Source organism: Squalius cephalus (assembly GCF_949319135.1).
Source record: "Squalius cephalus genome assembly, chromosome: 1".
Classification (NCBI taxonomy): domain Eukaryota; kingdom Metazoa; phylum Chordata; class Actinopteri; order Cypriniformes; family Leuciscidae; genus Squalius; species Squalius cephalus.
In genome coordinates this window covers 2,929,756-2,939,486 of record NC_137122.1, presented here as the reverse complement: position 1 = coordinate 2,939,486, position 9,731 = coordinate 2,929,756, and the positions used below count along the sequence as shown (strand labels likewise).

The window sequence follows — 9,731 nt, the reverse complement described above, 5'->3', positions numbered from 1 at the left end:
TGAGACGAGTGCTACATTTATCATTTACTTACACTTTAGATCTGATGACTCATTGAATATTGAGAATTTTGTTCTGCATGATATCAGCATTGACCAGCAGGTGTTGCTGTGTGCATTCGAAACCTGGAGAAATCAACCACTTTTACACACATCAGGCTGGAAAGCTTTAAAGCTTCATGAAGCTTCATCTCACCATCACTACCTTCAGGTTCACTCAGCTCAACAGTTATACGCTATATTAGCAATAATGATTATTTTGGGAGACATGGGTGAGCTTTGATTGGTGGTTCCCATCATGCACTGCAACATTAGGCTTTATGTTTATTTCACCAGTGATGGTTGGTTGGTCAGATGAGAGGAAGTTAATAACCACAGGAGGAGCTGATGATGTTTAAAGGAGGAGCTGTAACTATATATAATGAAGAGGAAGACTGACAGAAACAGAAAATGGCTGATAAGTGTGATCTGTGTCTGCTGGGACTGATCATTCTCTCTTCACTTCTCACAGGTAAAGAAATCTGTATTTTCTCTAAAGACATTTAGTGGAATTAGTCTGGAAAGAGTTCATTTGAACATGCTCAGTTTATTCTTGCACACATTCACGTTGTGTTGATCTCAGAGTTGTGTATTGATACACACAGATCATACTGTATTATTCCTGATACTGGACATAGTGTCACTCAAACATCTGATGATGAAGAATTATCTTCATATTAAGAGTGTGTCAGTGATTTGAACAGCTCTCTGATAAAGACTAATAGTTTATTCTGGAGAGTGTGTTGTTTGCTTTAAGTCAGGAAAAATACTATCATTTAAAACTTCTGCTTTTTATGCTCGTGTGTTTTATTTTTCATTTATTAATATATATCATAATGATCACTGAGATTTACTGTGTTTCAGGAACCAGTGGAGTAACTAATGTGTTCATCAGTTCTGGTGAAAATGTCTCTCTGTCCTGTAATAAAGCTCTTTCTGACTGCAAATCAACTACATGGACCTATAACAGATTCAGACGTCCATCCGTTGAACTGATTACTGGAGGGATAAAGAATAAAGACACAGAGAGACATGAGAGACTGAGTCTGGAGTCTGACTGCTCTCTGAACATTAAGAACATCACAGGAGAAGATTATGGATTATACAGTTGCAGTCAGTATGTGAATGGCAGACCACAAGGACCTGATGCTGATGTTTATCTGCATGTTCTTCATGGTAAGTTTATGATTATGTGGTCAATTTAAAAAAGGGCAGATTCTCCCTTTAAACTCAGATGATGATTGAAGAGTCTGCGATTTGTGTCTTGTGTTCAGTTTCAGTGTCTCCATCATCATCCGCATCATCATCTTCATCATCATCATCATCATCATCTCCATCATCATCTTCATCATCACAGACTGAGATCAGTCCAGGCCGCTCTGTGACTCTCTCCTGTCAGTTGTATTCAGATATACTCTCCTGTGATTTGGACAGTTCTGATGGACTTGAGGTGTTGTGGGTGAATCAGGCTGATGTTGATCTGAAGTTATACTCCAGATATCAGATATTATCATCATCAGCTCCAGATCGCTGTATCATCATCAGTCTGACTACAACACTCCTGAATGAAGATGACAACAGAGAGTGGAGATGTCAGCTTACTCGCAGAGATCAACTCGAGACCTCAGTCAGATACACTGTCAAGTATTCAGGTGAGAAAACACTCTTTTCTGACAGATTTGTGAAAACTTTCACAGATTGGCTCTACTCTTTCTGATGGCTTCATACGTTTTGGAATTGTAAAATATTAGTGGTCAAAGTCATAAACTGCATAACAGTCCTTATAATTCCCAATATTGGCCTCCTACATGGGTCATACATGATATATTGCATAAATCAGACGAGTGTATTAAAGCCTAGTATGACCCATGTAGGAGGTCGGGTTTAGGAATTATAAGGCTTATGTCCTTCATTCAAGCTGAAGGCTTATTTGCAGAAGCTCAACTGTGTTTCACTCTCATATAAACCAGGAATAAATTATACAGCAATACAGTTATACAGTAATACAGTACAGTCTCTTCTCTCCTCCTGACAGCTTGAGAGTGAAGTAAGAAGATAATAGATGACAGACTCGTGCACATATTCATCATTTCTGTGATGTGAAGCTCCAGTATTATGTGATGATGATGTTGTGTATATGTGGCATTATGTGTTGAACTGAACTAACAGACGTGATCCACAGATCCAGCTGATACAGCATCAGAAACTGAAGTCTGTGTGAATGCTGGATCATTATACAGAGGTACGACACGTTCATTTATACTGACAGCTTTATAACATTAAACTATCAGTCAGTCTGTAAATGCTTCATCAATAACTGTTGATAGTTGAATACCCTTGACTTCAGTCATGTACAGTTTCTCTTCTTCCTCTCATGTTTCCTGCAGTGATTGTGATTATTGTTGAGATCGCAGTGTTTGCTGCTCCTACTGTGATTCTTCTTCAGATCATCTGTGCAAGAAGAGCTGGTGAGTTTTGAGCCGCACACAATCTGATGATTCACACTCATCTGATCTGGAACAATCTGCAATCATGATAAAAACACATACGAGAGGTCAGTCAATGCTTTTATTTTGCAGGGAGGAAGGACTCGAAGCACCCAGAGGAAATAGAGATGCCGACAATATTAGAATAAAATACTGATGAGTTTAGAGCCAATCTGCAGCAATATTTACAATAGCAAAAACTTACAGAGGATTGTTCATTGTTTTATTTTCTTCTTCTCAGAAAACAGAGAAAAAACTCTGAGAACTTATAGTGACATAATCATGTTTAGATTAAAATTTCTTGGTTTTATGGATATATTTGCCTACAGTGTTGAAAGTCATTTTCTTGCGCTTCATATGTAAACTGCTTTAAATATAATATTAATACAGTAATGGACAGACTCAGACTGTATAATCTCTCTCTGTTCTGTGTGATGGAGCTGATTTGAGGATTCTTGGATCTTGTCTGTTCATTCCTGGTTTTAGCATCTTTTTTTTCATTTTGAATGATTGCTATAATTTTCTTAATAAACCTCTGCAGTTGTGTTTAATAAGTCTCCTTTCCTGAGATGTTTGTTCCCCTTCATGAGCTCGTAATGTATCGTAATATAGAATAGTAAGTGTGAGTATTAATGGGTTGAGTGTTGATGAAATATATGCGTTTTCAGCCGTTTCTTGAAGATGGCTAAAGCCTCATCAGCTCAGGTTGAGTTTGGCAGGTCGTTCCTCCAGCAGGATCAGTCCAGGTGAAGGTCTGTGAAAGTGATTCTGTGTCTCTTTGAGATGATGCACCACAAGGCACCGTTCACTTGCAGAACACAAGCTTCTGGAGACTCATCGGTCTGGAGTAGTGAGTTTAGGTGTAGAGGAGCAGAGCCAGTGGTTGTTCTGTAGGAAAACATCAGGGCCTTGAATCTGGTGTGAGCGGCTGTTGGAAACCAGTGCAGGTTTATGAGGAGAGGAGTGACGTGCGTCTCTTCGGCTCGATAAACACACTCTTGCTGCAGTGTCTGGATCAGTTGCAGAGGTTTGACAGTGATGCTGGAAGGAGAGAGCATTACAATAGTCCAGTCTGGAGAGAACAAGCGCTTGGGCAAGGAGTTGTGAAGCTCCGATAGGAAGGGCCTGATCCTCCTAATGTTGTATAAGGCTAATCTGCAGTTCTAGCACTGTGATCTGTGAAGTTCAGTTGATCATCCATAGCTGAATGGAGAAGTTGTGATGAAGTGTTGGGTTGGCCGACACCATGAGCAGTTCTGTCTCAGCAAGGTTTAGTTGAAGGTCCTTCATCCAGCAAGAAATGTCTGTTAGGCGAGCAGTGCAAGAAAGAAGAAATTCGATTTCTGATTGGCTACAGCAGTCAGATGACATCACAGATGCCCTGATAGGCTGTTATACATCATCAGCTCTTTTGTCTTCAGAAAGCTGTTTGTCTGTAAAAGTGTCACACAGATGGCTGGTTGGGTTTAAAAGTGCATCACGTCATGGAAATGCTCCACTACACCTGATGATGTGTGATCTGTTTTGGAGCAAAGCATGCTGGGTTAACTCTCGAGGGTCTGGCTGTACTCAATGCGATCGATTCACAGTGAAGAAGCTCCGCTCCCGCCTGGCTCTCTTTAAGAGGGATGAGAGCAAAGCATTTGCACATAGCGGTCCAGTCCCACTGCTTTGTTTATGAGGCTCACAAGTAAAGCTGGCGGAGGAGTTTGAGTCGGATCTCTGCCTTTATCAAAACTCAGCCGCTAGCTGCCCAAACCAGAAGCATCGGCAGGCCCGTCCGATCCGGCAGAGAGCATGTTGTTGGCCCGGTCTATCTCTGAGGAGAGTTGAGACGATGTTTTAAGTAAGCCTGTCTCCTCCCTCTCTCCAGCAGTTGGACATGATGACCCTTGCCATGGCCAGTGGAAAAGAGGAATCTCCTCCAGATAGATTAGAGGAGTGATTCCTTGCCAGGCATGTGTGGCAGTGGGCCCGGCTGGAGGCGATTCCTGTTGCACACCATGGCGATGTTGCAAGCCGACTAAATGAAGGACCTCATCAAGGCGAGGGAGTGTCTCCAGATGCAGTCCTGGAGCTCCGGCGCTCCACAGACCTCCTGAAGTCTTTTTTCTGTTTACCCTGTCCAGCTTGTCTTTATGTACATGGCACACAGCAACACTGTTGAGGTGGGTTTGGGTCATGGTGCTTCATAGCCATGTTTTCAGCCTCCAGAAGCTGCTGAAACTCCTTTCTGACTCTGCTGATGACACAGGCACAACTAGGAGGAGTCGGGCAACTGTTTCACCTTGGTCAAAGAGACCACAGACCTCTGGGGTCATCCCTTGAACAACAGCAACAATTTCAGCATTAGACTGGAAGCTGTACTTCATTCTGAACAATGCAAGCTGAACTAATTAGCATTAGTCTAAAATACTAAATATAATACTGAAATCCTCGACATGTCAGCAAAACATAAACAGAATATCTTCCCAAACACATATCAAGCTTATTTAAAAACCTCGAAAGCATAAACACTAATTCAAAGTACCTGGAAAAGGGAGATGTAAATAACCATAACCATAAGTTCCCGCCTCCTCAGCACGAGCTGACGATAAATCTAACACACCAAGAGAGGCGGGACTTAAGGCAGAACAGCCAATCATCAGCCTGTCACACTCAAAGCCGGTGTCATGTTTGAGAGGGAGGGGGAGAGGAGGCAGCCGCAGCGAGCGCAGACACAGAGCGGCCAGAGAAACGGAGGAGCGACTGTAGTCAGGCGTTTGTGCAAAACTGCAGAATAACTGCAGAAAAAGTGCGGGTGTTGAACCCTCTCACCGGGAAAAGTGTGTGTGTTCAAACACCCACATCCCCCATGGGTGCGACGCCCCTGCATGTGTAGCAACACTCCCTGAGACAGATTCATCTCTTCTTTTAGAGACGCTCATGTAGTGTGTGCATATACTTTCTGTTTGACCAAACTGGAACTGATGCTAATAATTACTTTAAAAATACTTTAAAAACTGTTTCATAATTCAGGAGTCAGAGATATTGGATAACTTTTAACCTGTTAAGCCTCACCAGTGTGTCGGCGCATTGAAGCGTTTTTTTTTTTTATTTAGTTCAAATTTACTATCAGATTTAATGTTATACCTTGACAAACTATACATCATTAAAAAGATATAAGACTCAAGTTTCAGTTTTTGACCACTATTGTATTCTGAGAAACTTATAGTGACAGTTATGTCTTAATTTGTGTCAGGAGTTATGAAATGAAAAAATGAGTCGATACCTTTAATATGAATTATGCGCGTCAGCCTGTTCCATTCATAAAAAACTCCCGTGCTGTCGTCATGACAGCGATACACAAAACAACGTCCCTCAGGGCTTTTAGCTAAAAAATGTGCAGACTTGGAGAAATATTGATATATTCTCATAGATTCACATCATATTTCTATAGACAGGAATAATATTTATTGAATTTATACCCAAATGCGTCGATGTAATCATTATGAGCGCTTCTTACTGAGATGTGTTGTGTTTTCAATTCATACCAATAGCCTGAGGGCGCTATTATGCACAATAATAGTCCATATATGGAACATGAAGAAGAGCCATGATCATGTGACATTCCAAGACGTCACTGATACACACAAAGCTAACACAACATATATTGCTGTAATATGCAGACACAGACGTTTTGAAGACAATAAACATGATTGCAATGATATTTGACTTGCCTGTGTTCTTCAAGCCATGCCAGGTATTTTCATAATAATAGATTATATTTATAATGTAATGCTAATCGATATAGACTTTGCATCGTGCAGAAAACTATAAATAATATGTTTTCTGTCTGATTTTTTTATCTGAAGCCAAATTAGATCACAGAAGATTATTTAAAACACTCGACTTGCGTTATAAAAGTAAGTTTGGAGCACAAACATGGTTTTAATCTCATAAATGGTCGTGTATTGATGGTGTGCTAAGCTAACATGCTAGCTAGCCCAGGTGCACCTGCCACCTGTTATTCTTTTATGATTTTTTTTCTAAAAAGGAATGCTTAGCAGCTACTGAAATGTTTTAGTGCATTTGATACAGTTTCAACAGTTTTTTGTGAAGTGAGAACTTTGATAAAAGAAATTAGGGATTGAAACCCTATGAATAGCCTGTGAATAGCCAGTCGTTAGTAACTATAATGCAGACAAAAGAAATGCATATTTAGAGCCATAACCAGGCTGGAGAGGTGTGAATGTGTGCAGGGGGAGACTGAGACTGAATGGGGCTCGTCTGCACCACAAAACAATAGAGACAAAAGACTGAATGGATGCTTAGAAGATGACTAAACATCAGTAGCATTTTTAGAGTCTAATCAAAATAAAGTAATTTGACATGATCTTGAAAAACATATAACTAAATACAGAGTTTTAGACTTATCATTTTCAGATTTTAAATATAACATGGTCACACATGTGGCTTTAGCTGCAGTGCATTTCTAGATTGCTACAGTGCCAACTTCAATTGTATTTTCATGAATATGTTTCATAAAAATAAATTTCTAATAACTTTACAAAACTTTGAAGCTATTTTTTTTTTTTTTAAATTCATTATGACAATAATTAATTCTACATTTACAATAAACTACCAGGTGTCAGCTTTCAAATGAGATCATACTTGTGCTTTTAGTGCAAAGGGTTCATGAACTGTATCTGTTTCAGTTTGGGTATGTCATTTCTGGGGATTTTTCAAAAGTGGGGTTGCAGCTTAACAGGTTAAGTAACAAAACAATTTTATCACTAATAATGTAATGATTTTATTTCTAGAATTTAACGGCATGCAGGAAACTGCTAAAATAAGAAAGTGAAACTAACAGTAATGCTCTCGTGTGCAAAAGAATATCCTTGTGTTCAGAGTAGATGTGTGTTGTGCCAGTGCGGTTCACAATATGCACTTCTCAGACATGTTTCACACACATGTAAAGACACTTAACTGTGGTATAGTGTCAATAAATATCAACTCTAGCATGATTTACACACTCAGATTGTCAGGAGTGTGACAGCACCAACATGTGTATTACATGGTTCATGATTCTTTAACATATACACATGTAGCGCCCTCTCCCTTAGAGCGGGAGGGGTCCTGAGTTAGTTTATTGTTAGATCTCTCTAAGTAGCCTCTGAATATTATTAACTTTATTTCAATAAACCCTTATCTCAATATTGGTGTGCTTATGAACAGACTAAAATGACCACAACGTCTTGTAAGTGAAATAGAAACTAAGTACTTTTAAATAAAATAGTGACATTCGAATAGCAATTGAAAATAAAATAAAAGTCAAATCCACAGACACATACACTGTCAAGAGTTCAGGTGAGAAAACAGACAAAACTTTCAGAGATTAATTTTGACTCTGGCTTCATACATACTGTCATTGTGAAATAGTTCTGATCTAAGCCATTCAATTCCTAAAAGTGACTTCCAACATGGGCCATAATGGGCTAAAATAGACTGTTTTTTTTGTGAAACACAGTACAGGCTAGAAAAGGAGGACAGTTTTACTCTTTTAGATCATTCTCATTAAATCATCTATTTTCTTAAGCTGCTAATTACCTGTCAGCTTGCAGTAATTATGAGACTGCAGTCAGTTTTGCAGAAACAAAGGAGATAATGATCAGGGATGGGAACTGTAAAAACAATTATTTTGGGTTCCATTAACGATTATTTTAGTTCAGTTTAATTTTAAGAAAGGAATATTTGGCAAAATTCCTTTGCCAGATGATGAGAATGTTTATAATAAATAGATTTCTCTTTACAGCGAGGTGTCAGTGGGCTGTGCTCTAAGTGTGACATTACATGATTTCCTGAGTGTTTTCATAGCTGTGATCTCACTGTTGAGGTCTGGAAACATGTTACTGCTGAGTGTGAGAACTCACAGTTTGACCACAATAGAGCCGTGATCATCTCTGAACCCAGTTGATGAATTTAAAGACTGCCCTTCTGCTGGTTCTGGCATCGGTCCAGAGAGTTGGCGATCTGTCTTATCTGCTCTTTCAGTGGACGCATCGTGCCTCGAGTTTGGGCCTAATCTCCAGTCATCCTACCACCTGCCCTCTAGACCCCGTCCCCTCACACCTTCTACAAGCCGTCTCTCCCACACTTCTACCAGCACTCACACACATCATCAACTCATCCCTCCATACTGGCATTTCCCCTACAGCATTCAAGCAGGTCCCGTCCGATCCGGCAGAGAGCATGTTGTTGGCCCGGTCTATCTCTGAGGAGAGTTGAGACGATATTTTAAGTAAGCCTGTCTCCTCCCTCTCTCCAGCAGTTGGACATGATGACCCTTGCCATGGCCAGTGGAAAAGAGGAATCTCCTCCAGATAGATTAGAGGAGTGATTCCTTGCCAGGCATGTGTGGCAGTGGGCCCGGCTGGAGGCGATTCCTGTTGCACACCAAGGCGATGTTGCAAGCCGACTAAATGAAGGACCTCATCAAGGCGAGGGAGTGTCTCCAGATGCAGTCCTGGAGCTCCGGCGCTCCACAGACCTCCTGAAGTCCTGAGCCACCGGCCGCTCTCTTCCTGCAATAGTTGCCATTGAGTGGCATCTGTGGGTAAACCTTTTGGGGCTCAAGGAGGAATAAAAGTCTTCCGGGCTTTCAATAACACCATTGAGACAGTAGTCCAGAAGTTCAGGGAGGCGAAAGTTAAATCAGTGGTGCTTGAGAAATACATCCCAGATCTATCTTCCAGAACATCTGTAGTGTTGATAAAGGAGGCTGGATCTGATCTTTGTTCCTCAGAGTGAACAGCACATTATAATCCATGTGTAGAAACACTCCCTGAGACAGATTCATCTCTTCTTTAGAGACGCTCATGTAGTGTGTGCATATACTTTCTGTTTGACCAAACTGGAACTGATGCTAATAATTACTTTTAAAATACTTTTTCATAATTCAGGAGTCATGGATAGTGGATAACTTTTACGTAACAAAACAATTTTATCACTAATAATGTAATGATTTTATTTCTAGAATTTAACGGCATGCAGGAAACTGCTAAAATAAGAAAGAGAAACTAACAGTAATGCTCTCGTGTGCAAAAGAATATCCTTGTGTTCAGAGTAGATGTGTGTTGAGCCAGTGCGGTTCACAATATGCACTTCTCAGACATGTTTCACACACATGTAAAGACACTTAACTGTGGTATAGTGTCAATAAATATCAAC

General features: G+C 40.3%; 1 protein-coding gene across 1 annotated transcript; it reads left to right on the top strand.

Annotated features, from left to right (window-relative positions):
• The first annotated feature begins 413 nt into the window (after nucleotides 1–413).
• Nucleotides 414–3,071, top strand: LOC307165429 (uncharacterized protein). The gene is made up of 6 exons (XM_079883037.1): nucleotides 414–508; nucleotides 901–1,212; nucleotides 1,311–1,688; nucleotides 2,219–2,278; nucleotides 2,424–2,504; nucleotides 2,616–3,071. The coding sequence occupies exons 1-6, from the start codon at nucleotides 448–450 to the stop codon at nucleotides 2,669–2,671; spliced, it is 948 nt and encodes a 315-aa protein (XP_079739163.1). The 5' UTR covers nucleotides 414–447; the 3' UTR covers nucleotides 2,672–3,071.
• The last annotated feature ends 6,660 nt before the right edge of the window (nucleotides 3,072–9,731 follow it).

Bases quoted from the DNA above. Each gene is read 5' to 3' on its own strand.
- LOC307165429 (XM_079883037.1), top strand. From the start codon at position 448: ATGGCTGATAAGTGTGATCTGTGTCTGCTGGGACTGATCATTCTCTCT. The intron at 2,279-2,423 runs GTACGACACGTT...TGTTTCCTGCAG, and splicing joins TGCTGGATCATTATACAGAG to TGATTGTGATTATTGTTGAG. The intron at 2,505-2,615 runs GTGAGTTTTGAG...TTTATTTTGCAG, and splicing joins CATCTGTGCAAGAAGAGCTG to GGAGGAAGGACTCGAAGCAC.